This window comes from Megalobrama amblycephala, linkage group LG7, assembly GCF_018812025.1.
Source record: "Megalobrama amblycephala isolate DHTTF-2021 linkage group LG7, ASM1881202v1, whole genome shotgun sequence".
Taxonomy (NCBI): domain Eukaryota; kingdom Metazoa; phylum Chordata; class Actinopteri; order Cypriniformes; family Xenocyprididae; genus Megalobrama; species Megalobrama amblycephala.
In genome coordinates this window covers 33227640-33243136 of record NC_063050.1, presented here as the reverse complement: position 1 = coordinate 33243136, position 15497 = coordinate 33227640, and the positions used below count along the sequence as shown (strand labels likewise).

The 15497-nt window shown below is 38.2% G+C and overlaps 1 protein-coding gene across 7 annotated transcripts in view; it reads left to right on the top strand.

Annotated features, from left to right (window-relative positions):
- Positions 1-227: 227 nt before the first annotated feature.
- rims1b (regulating synaptic membrane exocytosis 1b) overlaps positions 228-15497 on the top strand; it is a 105928-nt gene continuing 90658 nt past the window's right edge. For 4 of the 7 annotated variants that reach the window (XM_048197136.1, XM_048197139.1, XM_048197138.1 and 1 more), the window contains exon 1: positions 228-582. In XM_048197136.1, coding sequence (XP_048053093.1) covers positions 416-582 — 167 coding nt within the window. In that variant the 5' untranslated portion in view covers positions 228-415. The remainder of the gene's footprint in view (positions 583-15497) is intronic. The other 3 variants (XM_048197141.1, XM_048197140.1, XM_048197143.1) reach the window with 1 other exon arrangement.

The following is a 15497-nucleotide window of genomic DNA, read 5'->3' as shown; positions in this document are numbered from 1 at the left end:
AGAGAGAGAGAGAGAGAGAGAGAGAGAGAGAGAGAGAGAGAGATCAGTGGGCGAGAGACGGACTCCGCCTTTGCCATCGCCCAATACTGAGCCCCCGGTTCAGTGAAGGGGGAAATCACAGATCTGCCAGCTAATGCCGGAGTCCCTCTGTTTGCGTCGTCTCCTGGCGTAGAGATGATGGGCTTCCCGTAACTGGAGGTGGAGGAGAGAGGCGGGGGTGGGGGTAGCGAGAAAAGAGGAGGGGTGGGTTTAAAAAAAACACTAAGAGAAACAAAAGCACAGTTGTGTGTGCCTGAAACCATGCGAGATTTGCACTATTCTCAAAGAACGCTGCTCTATCCGTGGACCATGTCGTGAGGTGTGGCTCCAGCGCTCGGGATACTGCCAATAGATACGCCTGGGAGCAGGGCAAAAGATGTCTGCCTCGGTAGGGCCCCAAAGCGGCCCTCGCCCACCCACCGTGCCGGTTCCCATGCCTGATATGCCGGACTTGAGTCACCTCACGGAGGAGGAAAGGAAAATCATCATGGCAGTGATGGTTCGGCAAAGGGAAGAAGAGGAGAAGGAACAAGCCATGCTAAAGTAAGGGCTGGACGATTTCCTTTGTGTATCCACAGACGTTTTCGACACTTTCAGTTTTCTTTTGAGTCTTAGCTTCGTGACCTTTCACTACCAGTCAAACCCGTGTGATTGTGATTCCCTAAAATCGTATGAAGTGATTTTGCAGCTTAGGAACCCGTTGGGTCTAAGTATCCTGGATAAAAGCGTCTAGTTGCAGTGGCCTCTGTATATAGAAAGCGTGAGTTAATGCAACAGATGAGCTTTGTATTGCTTGGTTTTAACAGTCGTATGAGTAGAAATTAGCTAGATTTGAGATCAGGCGAGTTACAGGTGCACCACGGAAAGCATTCGGAGAGATGGGGCGTGACAGAGAGCGAGGATGAATCATACTTCGCAACTGCGAGCCACCCCACTCCACCCGATGCACCTCGGGGGCAACACAAGGTGCTCTTCTTTACCCTCATCAGTCGCCCAAACACTATTTCATATGGTAGGCTTTAACATACAGCGAGTATTATCTTGGCGAAAGCCTATTGTATTGGGCTTGCACGCTGGTGTGTAAAGAAAGAAAGCACGTCTAATGTGATACACGTTAAACGACAGGAAGCTAAAACGTCTGTTTTATGTCTATTGACAATAAATTCGAAGATATCCATAATCTGGAATAGATATACAGTCTTTCGCCGCTTTACAAACGGGGTGTGGTTCGTGATTGGCTCGCGTTTATTACGCCTGGCTCAGCCGATGCATGTGAGGACGACTACAAACTAAAAATGTGCATTTCTAAGGTATAGACTACTGGAAGTTACGAGTGTAGTGATTATTGTGTGTTTTTGGGATCTAAAATAGGCCTACAATTTCTTCTCATGTCATGTGACAACCATCATCTCCTTGTCGTCGGCATGAATGATTTGGATAAGAAGCTGACGCCGAGTGCTGCTGGCTCTGACTGAGTTGTGTTCCCTTACAGTTACTCTTCAGACGGAAATGACGTGGTAGAAAATTGAGGCAAGGTTATATAATTTTTCCTATGACGACTAATCTGCAACGGAAATGGTAATCTATAGCCTAGCTTCTTTGACCATGCGATGATTGAGTCATAGGAGCCACTACATCACGACTCACCAGCCACATCTGGAAATGTGTGGCAGTGGGGTGTTTGTGTGCCTGTATAGTTAATGTGCTGAGAGGAGAAGCATATTTCAAAATGAACGTTTGTCTCATTATCTCTTCACAACTACTCAACAATGGCCTCGTGTTTGTCCATGACACTATCTGTAAAGTTCACTGTGTAGTAAAGGCAGACAGATGTAGAAAATATGAGTAGGCCTACAGATTTATCATAATCTTAATCTTGCATGCTTAATGAATCATGTGTGCTTTTTGAAAAGGGTTTCCCCTACACTTTCCCCTACACAACTACTCTATAATAATCATAGATTAGAAATATATAAATAGAAGTATGGTAAACTGAGAGTACACTAAGGTGTGTTATGAAACAATTTCCCTGTCTTAGGCCTAAATATTAAGGAGAAATATAAACCAAAATCAAAGAGTCTGTTCATATAGGTGATAAGTCACCCTTAGAGACCATATGCCATATTGAATTTACGCTGCATTCGAATACGCCTACTTTTCAGCTACTGTAGTATGCAAACAGCATTATGCCTAAAGAGTATATGTCCGAATACATATTTGAAAAAAGTACCTGGATGACCTACTATTTAGATATTGGAGTGTGCATTCGATTGACACTTTACCATGAGGCCATGGGAGAGAAGTGGTGAATGGCACTGAAGTGACACAGGTCACATGACAAAGCCAACATGGCAGATAAACTTTTTTAACATTCTTCAAATATAGTTCCTACTCAGACATTAGGTGATTTCAGACACAACCTCACTTATAGATGACACAGAGCACACATATTTTCTCAATTACACTTAATTTTCACCACTTAAAACCATTATGTCTATTGATATTTAGAGAAATGTGACTGTGGTAGCTCTTCTGCAGTCTTTGTGTTATTTTTCCTTATATTCAGTTGGTTAGGTTGATTTGTATGTGCTAGATGATAGTTAGCATTCGGTGTTGTTTGGGCTTTGTTTGTTGTCAGCAGCAGCAGTATTTGATGAAATGCTTGTCTGAGATTTTATATTGGTATATTTTTTGATGGGTAACTGTGTTTTATCTCAGTCTTAGCTGAGAACAGCCCAGCTGGGACAGATAAAACCATGTAATCAAGCTGTTCATACGGTTTCAGGCAGCCTTGAGAACAGGTCAGAGCTAATCATTGAGAGGTGATGTGTGAATGCAACACCTGGTCAGGTCACGTAGTATGATACAGATGCTAATGTGCTCACATCGCATTTGTATATAATCATGCAAAGTTAAACTTAATCACAAGTTATGTAAATTTCAAGCACAACTAAAATAAAAACACTTTAATGTCATCATAATATTCTCCAAATCTGCTAAAACTCGGAGATCTACAAACAAAACTCGATACTTCCCTCTCAGAGCTCCTCTATGTTCTTTGAACTTCCTCTTGTATAATTACGAAAACATGAGTGTTGTATGCTGTCTTCATTTTTTTTTTTTGAAGTAAAATCATAAGCTTGGTGCACTCTCTCTTACTTTGAATGTAATTACAACATAGGCTCAATGGAAAATTGTACATATAGCTACCAACATTTTTGGCAAAACTATAAATACGTCTAGCTACCTAATACAGTTCACTACAGTTTCCAGCTAAAATGAACACTAGTGACAGCAAAATACCAACAACTTTTATTCCTTTTCACACAAATTACGATTACAAAGGCATATTATATATTAATAAACACTTATTTTCATGTGAATCCTTGCACACTACTATATTATGAGCTTAAACACAGTGCATGATTTGTAAACATGCATTTTGGCATTTGCATCACCATATGTATGGCTTTTCTGATGTTGTAAACTTGTTTGGTAGTCATGATAAAAGAGCTCAAAGACTTGAAGCAATGTGGCATGGTTGTTTCAACAAATGAGTTATTTCACGTTTACTTAACACTATCGGGAAGGTTTTGTGAGGGTGGTATGTTATTTTCAAATGTGATAGAGCATTAACCTTTTAGCCGCACTCACTAGACATTTCATTACCTAACTGCCATGATGATAACAACCAACGTAATAAAATGTTGCCACATTCACATTCATCTGTTTAGAAGAAAATTGAATGCACTTTTAGTACCACTCACTGGACATTTTACTTTGAAAATGACGCAAAACTCGCAAGCAACACAAATATTTTGCAGAAATGTCATCACAAGGATGTTTTTCCAGTGAGCCTGGGTTTGTATTTATGCTAAAGAAAATTAAGTTATAACTCTGAAAACTCATAAAATCAAGTAAAAGTAACAGAAATGATTGTGTCGAGGTAAAAGCGAGTATTTAATTCGCATCATTTTAGAAAAATGTGCTAGCCCCCATTGTTTCTTTTTCACTGTGACTACTAAGGACCTGTTTACAACTGGTATAAAGATGCATTTTGGTCGATTGGATCACAAGTGGACTACACTAAATACAAGTTTAAATGGGTGTAAAACATTTTAAGCTTGTCCACTTTCAACCACTTCCAGAGGTATTCGAAAACGGATTACTTTCGGATTACTTTCGTAATGTAAACGCTCAATTGCGTTCAAACAGCCACAAAAGATCACCTACTGACCTGACGCGTAAACATTATGGGAAGCGAACTAGTCAGAGGGGATTTAAATTTTATAGGCTGAAGACCCAAGTTTGGTTTGAAAATGAAAAACATACCAAGCACGATGTTTGTCACCATTTCTGATTTGCACTCACAGTGTTCGGTGCAGCCTTGTGGCTATCAGAGCAGAAACGAAAGCTGCTGCTCTCTGTATGTTTTTATGTCGTCTCCGTGTGCGTTCATATGTAAATTGCGCGAGCATATTTTGTCCATTAGTTTGAAAGATCTGAAAAAAACCCATACATTTACCCACCCTTAGAGCCTTCCCTCATAGAAATCAGGACAGCAGTGGTTGTAAGTGGACAAAAGAGATGGACTAAAACACCAGGTGTAAACGGGTTTGTCTCTCCCTCGTCCACTTGTGATCTGATCAACCAAAACATTACTGATTAATACCAGTTGTAAACAGGGCCTAAGAGTAAAAGAGTGGCAGCCGTTTCTCCTTCTAGACTTATGAAACAGGTTCAATTTTTGAAGACAGCCTCTTGCCAGACTCCAGTCTCAAAACAGTGGCTTGGTTGCAGAAGAAAAGTCCTTTATAAAAAGATAATGTGCCTTACCAAAATCAGTTTGTTGAAAAGACCAGTTTGTTGGATCAACTTTTCTTGTTCCTTTCCTTTTTTTCTTAGCATATAAGGAAGGTTTCTGGGAGGAAAAACGAGAGCATTAAATTATGAATTGGAGCTGAAAATAGCTCACACTTGGAAGTCAATGCTGAAATATTTAAAAATTGAGCTTGTCATAGGCTTCTGTAGATGTTCGTGGTCTATATTAAACATGTTTATTTTTTTACTTCCCTCATGAATTCTCACTTACATTTAATTGTGTATGAGCACGAGTCGGCTTGCGTCATTATGAGTGTTTGCTTTGAGATGTGAAGAGCTTCATCTGTTCCTCTAACACTAAACTGCCCTGACTAAGCACCAAATTGACTGGTTAATAATTGCAACCAGTTAGTAGCCATTTCATGTTTGCACATAAATGTTAAGGTCATTTGACCTCCTTTGAGACACCAGTTAGTGGATGATTCAATACTGTTATTGGCTGTAGTTCATGGTCTTGAAGGTGTCTGGTATTAGCATAGGTTATCATGAGATTCTGGGAATACAAAAACAGGGGATTCTCTTACATGATGTAAAAAGAGTAAAAGTGTCCGAGGAAAAGGGAGAGAAAAGTTGCTTCTTTAGCACTCAACAACATGAAAGTTTAATGAACAAGCATTTTGCATGGGTTGCCCGGGAATTGTGTGTGTGTGTGTGTGTGTGTGTGTGTGTGTGTGCGTGTGTGATGGCTATAGTCAGAGAAATCCCCAGTTTACCAAAGCAATTCTCACCAATACAATCATCAATGGGATCACATCAATGCATCTGTGAAGGTGCTGCATACTGTATATACGCCTATATATACTTTATACTTGTATATATATTTCAAAAATAGTTTTAAAACCACTCAACAAAAAATGAAATCAGAAAAGGAAACCGGAAGTCTTGTCAGTGAATATTAAAAAATAAAGGGAGAGAGAATAAGTGAGAGAGGATGAGAGAGGATAAGAGAGGCATAGGGTCCATTACAAAAGGCACTAAAGGCACTTAGTCTATAAATACATAAACCTTTCCAAAGGCAACAAACACATTCAACAAACATCAAAATAAAAGATGCTGCCAGATTTTTTAGGCACCTGTATGTGTGTTTGTAATTACAATTATATTAATTCCAGGCCTTTCTTAAAGGAATCATACATGCAATATAATTATTACTTATATGAGACAACTGGATACAGTTGACTTTTATCATCATGGATTGCTGTCAATTTAGATTTCAGAGGCAGTTAATGGACTTGCATCAAATGTATATTAGTAACTAGATTTGTACATTTCTAAAGAGAATGTGAGAGGTGCTCACCATTTTCCATCATCACTTTGCAGTTGTTTACTACAGGCATTATCTACTTTTCTGGAACTTGCACTCATATATAATACTTTCTCAAAAGTTTGAAAATTATAGCATATAAATTAGGATGTTTGCGATATTACAAATAAAACAGATGTGACTTTGATGAGGTCACATCTGAAGTGCCAGCTCAAATGAGCAAGAAAAAAAGTGAGAGCAATTTTCCAGCAGCTGTGCGAAGTACAAATTGTTTGTTATTGTACTTAAAGGTGAATTATGTACGATTTTTTTATGTTAAAATACATTCTATTAGTATTACTTTAACCCCCCCCCCCATTTATGGGTTTATCTCCCCCAATAGTATAACCACTGAGCCCCCCAGGCACCATGAAAGCATTGAGAGTGGTCCACTCAGATCTGTCAATCTCTTTCCAGCTCAACCAATAGATTTATGTAGCCCCGCCCTTTTTTTTAGCGCTCATTGTGTTCTGTCTTCCGGTTTATATTTCCACAGCATGAAGTTATGATCTTACGGATTTATGAATGAACTGCTCGTTTTAAAATCTTCCTTGTCTACTGACATTTGTTATGACATCCGCTTCAAACATTACAGTGCTCATGATAACTTTCGTTAACTCTACAATAAGTAAATCCACTTTACCAGCCAATTACTCTTCAACAGCAATGCCATAGATATATACAGAGCTACCGAAATATACTGAAACAAACTGTTGCTTTTCCAAACTAAAAGGGATGATGGGAAATAACTTACGGGACTTAGTGATGACACAGCTTTTTTAAGCTTATTTGCTTAAATAACCATGATATTTTGCTTTCTTTGAAAATGTTTGATTTTTTTAATAATGAAATAAAGTGACATGTTTCTGGCATATAAGATTGTTATTGTGACCAAACCATAGCCTGGGAAACATTTACCTGAGAATAAATTTCAACATCAGAAATAAGTGACTAATATGTGTCTCCTGTTTCTGTTGGCTGAACAACCAGCCATAGATTAATTGTGAAATAATTATTCTTTTTAGTGTTTAATTTAATTGAATTGGCCAAACAGCTTTGCAAAATAGACTAAATCGATTTGAGACGAATCTATTTGTTCATACCACTTCTTCATTGAATCATTTGCCATGGTTTCTCAGTCAGTAAAGTAGGGCCGTTCGATTCTCAGCCCTGCTCTGCGAGCAGTGAACAATGCTGGATGATGTGGATGACATACCTACAATCAGCTGAAACAAATGTTTGACAGGTAACTTTGAGAAACTTAAACTAGTGCTGTGTAATGTAAAAGCAGCTCTTCACATCAACAGTGTTTTTGTGTCTGTAAGTGCAGTTTTTTTAATGTATATAAACGTGCTAGATGTTTTTGACCATCACACTTAGTTATTCTATTTTCCTGTTTTAAAACATTTAAAACATACACTCAAACACTCACTTAATTGAATTAAGGAAAACTTTCCACACAATTAAGTTAGGTTCATACAAAGTACAAAGTGCGTTTAAACAAATAATAGTTTGTTGAACAAACTTAATTTTCTGTGTCAGAAAAATAATTTGTTGATTGAACTTAATTAAAATGTTTCCATGAAATTGAATTATATTTTTCCAACAAAAAAATAATTAGTTTGGACTGATTTATTGTAATCTTGTTGTATGAACTTAAATTCAGGCACAGTCCATATGCAGATGGCTTAATTTGTGTATGAAGAAGGGCAGCACTGTAATCAACTGATCTTACTACAAGTTACAATAAATAGTCTGGAACGTGTTCATACATAACTTTTTTATAGTTATAGCATGTGAATATAATGAACAAGAAGTTACCTATCACTGCATTGATTCCTACAAAGCTATGGCTCAATGAGTAAAGCAACACGCATGATAGTTTAATTTCGCCACCCACAACCTAACAACAAGCTTCTACTCTTCAGCACAGTGGTAACCACAAAAATTTCAACATAGAAACTGTTTTAAATGTCCAGCATAACTGAACATTAAACACTAACAAGCCTTTCCCTTTACTAAAAAACCATAGACTGTAAAAAAATATGGACGTAGCGTCCGTGACGTCACCCATAGAGTTCTGAACAGCAGTTTTGAAGCGAAAATGAGGCCGCGGCCATCTTAGCTGCGTGTCACCGCACGTCACTCCCGGATAACTGAAAATGGGCAAAGAGGCGGGGAGGTGGTTTGAGCTGATATGACTGGTTGCTGAAACCACGCCCGCCTAGCTCGACGCGACCATGTTAGCAGCAAAGGAGCTATCTATCTATCTTAGATACGATCTAAAATATTGAAGACAAGTTTTATCATCAGAACGTTCTAAAGGTTTACTGTCAATCTACGGTGTTTTTTAAGATATAGATCCTCCAACACCAGTAGTGTTGGTTGTGCAAATAACAACATGGAAAATCAAATGGGACTTCATACCTTTATAATGAAATAGAGATCGCGAGATGAATCCAATCTGTGGCACTTGGGTAAAATATGAGTTTCCATTGCAAAACAAAAAAAACATGTCACATTTCTTCTGAATGATCTGCTCTCTGTCATCATTCTTCAAGAAAGGATGCAATCTGAGCAGCGTTTATGTTGTAAAACTGTATATGATCGTATCTAACAAACAAATGAGCCCGTGTCCAAAGTATATATTTTTTCAAAATAGTGCAGCAGTTTTAGTTATAATATCCAAGCAGTGCTGTCGGATTTTGATATCCTCCTGCCATTGTCATTGTAGTAAATCTCACAATCAAAACTTTCAGCCAATGCCACGATCCAACAACGTGTGTTCTGTTTCTTCCGCATACATGAACATCTACACAGACACACATCAGTCTCGAATATTATGCAGCAAGCCATATTTTATGATTGTATAAAATAATCGAGCACAAATACGGCTGAGATGCCAAATTCAGCGGCAGCTGAGGTAACATGACGGCAAATCTGACAACATGACAGCAGCGCAATCTACCTGTCACTCAAGTGACCACGCCCTTAATTATGCAGAACTTTAAGGCTTAATATAATTTAAACGGATAAGTTATAAAAAAATTCACCCCCCTCAGAGTTGTCATGAAGGGCAAAAATAGCAGTATAGACCAAAACCACAATTTGAACCAACTTGTAAACATGTTTTTTTCTGCTATAAACTTGGTCAATTTAACATGGGACTCTATGAGATTATGCTCTCTTTTGGAGCCTGTCCCTAGCGGCCAGTCGATGAATCGCAGTTTAAGTTACTTCCGTATTGGCTTCACGAGAGAAAGGGGGAGGTTGCCGCTTGTAAAAAACACATTAAACAGCACTTAACATTTACTCTCCTGATCTATCCCTATGCAAAGCATGCTGGGAACTATAAATCCACTGCCCAGATTCATTCAGTGCAGCAGAAATTATTCATGTAGTCTAGTAAACACAAATGATTTAAGTGAATTTAACATTTTACTAATTTAATTAATTTAACATAATTAAATTGAGTGCCAATGACAATAAAGTAAAAAAAAAACTAAAGATTTGTGTTGTTTCAGCTTGTTTTATTTAAATAAACTGAGCAAACAGCTAGAATCATTTTTTTTTTTTTTAGTGTACAGTCAAAATCACATCTAGAGACAGCTTCTTTCTGCTCAGCTGTATCATTGCTTTCTTTGTTTCTTTGGTCTGAAGGGTTTTTAAATAAAAGAGGGTTAGCCAATAGTTAGTGCATCAGTGGTACACATTTTGAATGCTTCTCTCAAAGTTGATTGAACATTTTGGTGTTGTTTTTGCAAAAATAAATCAATCAATAAGAAATTCTCCCTGTGGTGAACAATCTGAACCCTGTTTGCAGCTTTTGTAATATTTCATATTTAAGTGAAAAGATGGATCTCAAAACTGTAGTCACTGCTGGAAAGGGTTTAAAGCAGAACTAAGTAACTTTTTTACCTTCATAAATAGTTTTCTAAGTCCTTAAGATGGTTAATTGACTTGTAGTGGTGTGTTTGAGGCGTGCACTAACCCCCTCTGGCACTTGCAAATTGAGCTGCGCCAACCCGACACAATCTCGCCTTATGTTCACGTTCACGCGAGAGTGACAAAATGCTTTACAGTAATTCAAAAACAATGTATATATTATGACTTTATAAGACAATTTCAAAAATTACCCACCTCCATCGAGATTTCTTGTACTGTATTTGCAAAACTACTGCGATGGTGAGCGTTGTAGTCGTTGTAGTCCAGAGCTGCGCTTGGAGTATTTACGACAGTGTGATTCACTGTACCTGTAGGGGGAGCTTCGCAAATCTTACTGAGTTCCGCTTTAAATATGCAGAAGATGCTCTAAAACCAAAGAATGTGCCGGACCTAAAGAACAAAACAGTGCAGTTTAAAGGGTTAGTTCACCCAAAAATGAAAATAATGTCATTTATTACTTACCCTCATGCCGTTCCACACTGTAAGACCTTCGTTAATCTTCGGAACACAAATTATGATAATTTTTTGTTGAAATCCGATGGCTCAGTGAGGCCTGCATAGACAGCAATGATATTTCCTCTCTCAAGATCCATTAATGATTTAAATCAGTTTATGTGAGTACAGTGGTTCAATATTAATATTATAAAGTGACGAGAATATTTTTGGTGCGCCAAAAAAAACAAAATAACGACTTATATAGTGATGGCTACGGTGGCCCAGTAGTGCACAACACAACGAAATTAAAAAAGCAAACATAAGTTCACAACACAACGAAATCAAGCCACAACACAAAGGAAATGCTCCCGACCACTAGGGGGCTCTCAGAGCTCGGTAAAGTTAGTTTTCCTTGCCACTGTTCTATAGAGTCGGCAGTAATATCAATACACTATTAGTTTTAACAGTGTGTAACCACCTTATATCGACATGAAATATTAATTCAAAATCATCTACGTGCAAAATAGCTTCATATTTATACCTGTGAATGATTTGACGCGCTACCACGGCGCATGATGAAGGGAACGTCTGTCAATTCCACCAAGTGGTTAAAAAGTATAATTTGTATTCATTAAAATTACTTGTAACATTTAAAAACAGACATATTCAAATTCCAAAGCTTGTCAGTCTTACCAACAGGAACTAACAAGCTTTGGAATTTGAACATGTCTGTTTTTAAATGTTAAACAAAGTCATTGTAATGAATACAAATGATACGTTTTAACCACTTGGTGGAATTGGTGGATGTTCCCTTCATCATGCGCCGTGGTATCGCGTCAAATCATTCACAAGTATGAATATGAAGCTATTGTGGACGTAGTTGATTTTTAATTAATATTTCATGTCGATATACAATCTCTACATACTTAAAACTAATCATGGTATTGATATCTTTGTAAGACTGTTGACTTTATAGAACAGTGGCAAGGAATACTAATATTACCAAGCTCTGAGAGCCCCCAAGTGGTCGGGAGCATTTCTGTTGTGTTGTGGCTTTATTCCGTTGTGTTGTGGCTTTATTTCGTTGTGTTGTGGCTTTATTTCGTTGTGTTGTGGCTTTATTCCGTTGTGTTGTGGCTTTAATTTGTTGTGTTGTGGCTTTAATTCGTTGTGTTGTGGCTTGTTTCCGTTGTGTTGTGGCTTTATTTCGTTGTGTTGTGGCTTTATTTCGTTGTGTTGTGGCTTTATTCCGTTGTGTTGTGGCTTTAATTTGTTGTGTTGTGGCTTTAATTCGTTGTGTTGTGGCTTGTTTCCGTTGTGTTGTGGCTTTATTTCGTTGTGTTGTGGCTTTATTCCGTTGTGTTGTGGCTTTATTCCGTTGTGTTGTGGCTTTATTTCGTTGTGTTGTGGCTTTATTTCGTTGTGTTGTGGCTTTATTCCGTTGTGTTGTGGCTTTAATTCGTTGTGTTGTGGCTTTATTCCGTTGTGTTGTGGCTTTAATTCGTTGTGTTGTGGCTTGTTTCCGTTGTGTTGTGGCTTTAATTCGTTGTGTTGTGGCTTTATTCCGTTGTGTTGTGGCTTTAATTCGTTGTGTTGTGGCTTGTTTCCGTTGTGTTGTGGCTTTATTTCGTTGTGTTGTGGCTTTATTCCGTTGTGTTGTGGCTTTAATTCGTTGTGTTGTGGCTTGTTTCCGTTGTGTTGTGGCTTTAATTCGTTGTGTTGTAGCTTTAATTCGTTGTGTTGTGGCTTAAATTTGTTGTGTTGTGGCTTTATTTCGTTGTGTTGTGGCTTTAATTCGTTGTGTTGTGGCTTTAATTCGTTGTGTTGTGGCTTGTTTCCATTGTGTTGTGGCTTTAATTCGTTGTGTTGTGGCTTTAATTCGTTGTGTTGTGGCTTTAATTCGTTGTGTTGTGGCTTGTTTCCGTTGTGTTGTGGCTTTATTTCGTTGTGTTGTGGCTTTAATTCGTTGTGTTGTGGCTTGTTTCTGTTGTGTTGTGGCTTTATTTCGTTGTGTTGTGGCTTTATTCCGTTGTGTTGTGGCTTTAATTCGTTGTGTTGTGGCTTGTTTCCGTTGTGTTGTGGCTTTAATTCGTTGTGTTGTGGCTTGTTTCTGTTGTGTTGTGGCTTGTTTCCGTTGTGTTGTGGCTTGTTTCCGTTGTGTTGTGGCTTGATTTCGTTGTGTTGTGGCTTGTTTCCGTTGTGTTGTGGCTTTAATTCGTTGTGTTGTGGCTTGTTTCCGTTGTGTTGTGGCTTGTTTCCGTTGTGTTGTGGCTTTAATTCGTTGTGTTGTGGCTTGTTTCCGTTGTGTTGTGGCTTTAATTCGTTGTGTTGTGGCTTTAATTCGTTGTGTTGTGGCTTGTTTCCGTTGTGTTGTGGCTTTAATTCGTTGTGTTGTGGCTTGTTTCCGTTGTGTTGTGGCTTGTTTCCGTTGTGTTGTGGCTTTAATTCGTTGTGTTGTGGCTTGTTTCCGTTTTGTTGTGGCTTTAATTCGTTGTGTTGTGGCTTTAATTCGTTGTGTTGTGGCTTGTTTCCGTTGTGTTGTGGCTTTAATTTGTTGTGTTGTGGCTTGTTTCCGTTTTGTTGTGGCTTGTTTCCGTTGTGTTGTGGCTTGATTTCGTTGTGTTGTGGCTTGTTTCCGTTGTGTTGTGGCTTTAATTCGTTGTGTTGTGGCTTGTTTCCGTTGTGTTGTGGCTTGTTTCCGTTGTGTTGTGGCTTTAATTCGTTGTGTTGTGGCTTGTTTCCGTTGTGTTGTGGCTTTAATTCGTTGTGTTGTGGCTTGTTTCCGTTGTGTTGTGGCTTGTTTCCGTTGTGTTGTGGCTTTAATTCGTTGTGTTGTGGCTTGTTTCCGTTTTGTTGTGGCTTTAATTCGTTGTGTTGTGGCTTTAATTCGTTGTGTTGTGGCTTGTTTCCGTTGTGTTGTGGCTTTAATTTGTTGTGTTGTGGCTTGTTTCCGTTTTGTTGTGGCTTGTTTCCGTTGTGTTGTGGCTTGATTTCGTTGTGTTGTGGCTTGTTTCCGTTGTGTTGTGGCTTTAATTCGTTGTGTTGTGGCTTGTTTCCGTTGTGTTGTGGCTTGTTTCCGTTGTGTTGTGGCTTTAATTCGTTGTGTTGTGGCTTGTTTCCGTTTTGTTGTGGCTTTAATTCGTTGTGTTGTGGCTTTAATTCGTTGTGTTGTGGCTTGTTTCCGTTGTGTTGTGGCTTTAATTTGTTGTGTTGTGGCTTGTTTCCGTTTTGTTGTGGCTTGTTTCCGTTGTGTTGTGGCTTGATTTCGTTGTGTTGTGGCTTGTTTCCGTTGTGTTGTGGCTTTAATTCGTTGTGTTGTGGCTTGTTTCCGTTTTGTTGTGGCTTGTTTCCGTTGTGTTGTGGCTTGATTTCGTTGTGTTGTGAGCTTATGTTTGCTTTTTTAATTTCGTTGTGTTGTGCACTACTGGGCCACCGTAGATGGCCGATTTTAAAACACTGCTTCATGAAGCTTCGGAGCGTTATGATTCTTCTGTGTCAGATCATGATTCAGATCGCGTGTCAAACCACCAAACTGCTGAAATCATGTGACTTTGGCGCTCCGAACCTCTGATTCGACACAGAAGAGTCATAATGCTCAGATGCTTCCTGAAGCAGTGTTTTGAAATCGGCCATCACTATAAGTCCTTATTTTGTTTTTTTTTTGGCGCACCAAAAATATTCTCGTTGCTTTATAATATTAATATTGAACCACTGTACTCACATGAACTTGTTTAAATATGTTTTTACTACATTAATGGATCTTGAGAGAGGAAATGTCATTGCTGGCTATGCAGGCCTCACTGAGCCATCGGATTTCAACAAAAATATCTTAATTTGCGTTCCGAAGATTAACGAAGGTCTTACGGGTGTGGAACAGCATGAGGGTGAGTAATTAATGACATTATTTTCATTTTTGGGTGAACTAACCCTTTAACTGCTTAAGACAAACAAGGGACTCATGAACAACATAAAAACAGTCATGGATCATCCAGGTGATGACAGTGTTAACAATCAAGTGTATGTAAATGATTAAACGGAGTAATTTTTGTAAATTCAGCTATTATTTTGTCTTGTGGTGTAAACATCTGTAATGTAAAATAGCTTATTCAGGGCTGTGCTTTATGATTCTTTTCTCTCTCTCTCTTTAATTATTAACATTTAGATTCTGCAAGGTTTATGTAAATTTCTGACTACAAATTGTGTACACACAATACCTGCACCAGACTGTAGTACTGTAGTATACTCACCCGATGAATCCTTTAAACAGTTCTTGAGTCAGTTTCTATAAATGTATACTTTATATTTTATATTTACTTAAGTATGACAATTGGATACTTTATACAGCATTGTTTTCTGTAACCGTTGGTGACTTTAGCCTCTCCTTCATTATCACTACTTTTCTCCATTGCTTCCTCTCTTTTGCCTCCCTTATATGGGATAAGAATAGATGTTAACATATGAGCTGATTGAGTGATCGATACTTATCTAGTATCTAATTTCAAATGGATGTAATGGTTGGTGAAAATATAGATTTTACTTTTATGAATGAACTTTACTTATATTTATACAGTTATACACAGTCACAACATGTAAAGGTCTGTGTACAGTACATAATTTCATACAGGCTATATTGCAAGAAACATTCCTTAGTTTTGTATAACTACTGATCATTCTACAAATTGTATTTTCCAAGTTCAATGTAAAGCCTAAATGGGTGGTAAGTCCTCTTAGGATTGAGTCAAGTTTGTGTGGTTATTTTTCTGTGTGTATGCATGTTCTGAGTTCTGATCCAACTAGACACTTTCAATTAAATTGTGAAAAATAGAGAAGGAAAAAAAAGAGACACCCAGGCGAGGCGGCAGCCGGGAATCAGCAAGCGAGACGGAAATAGTCC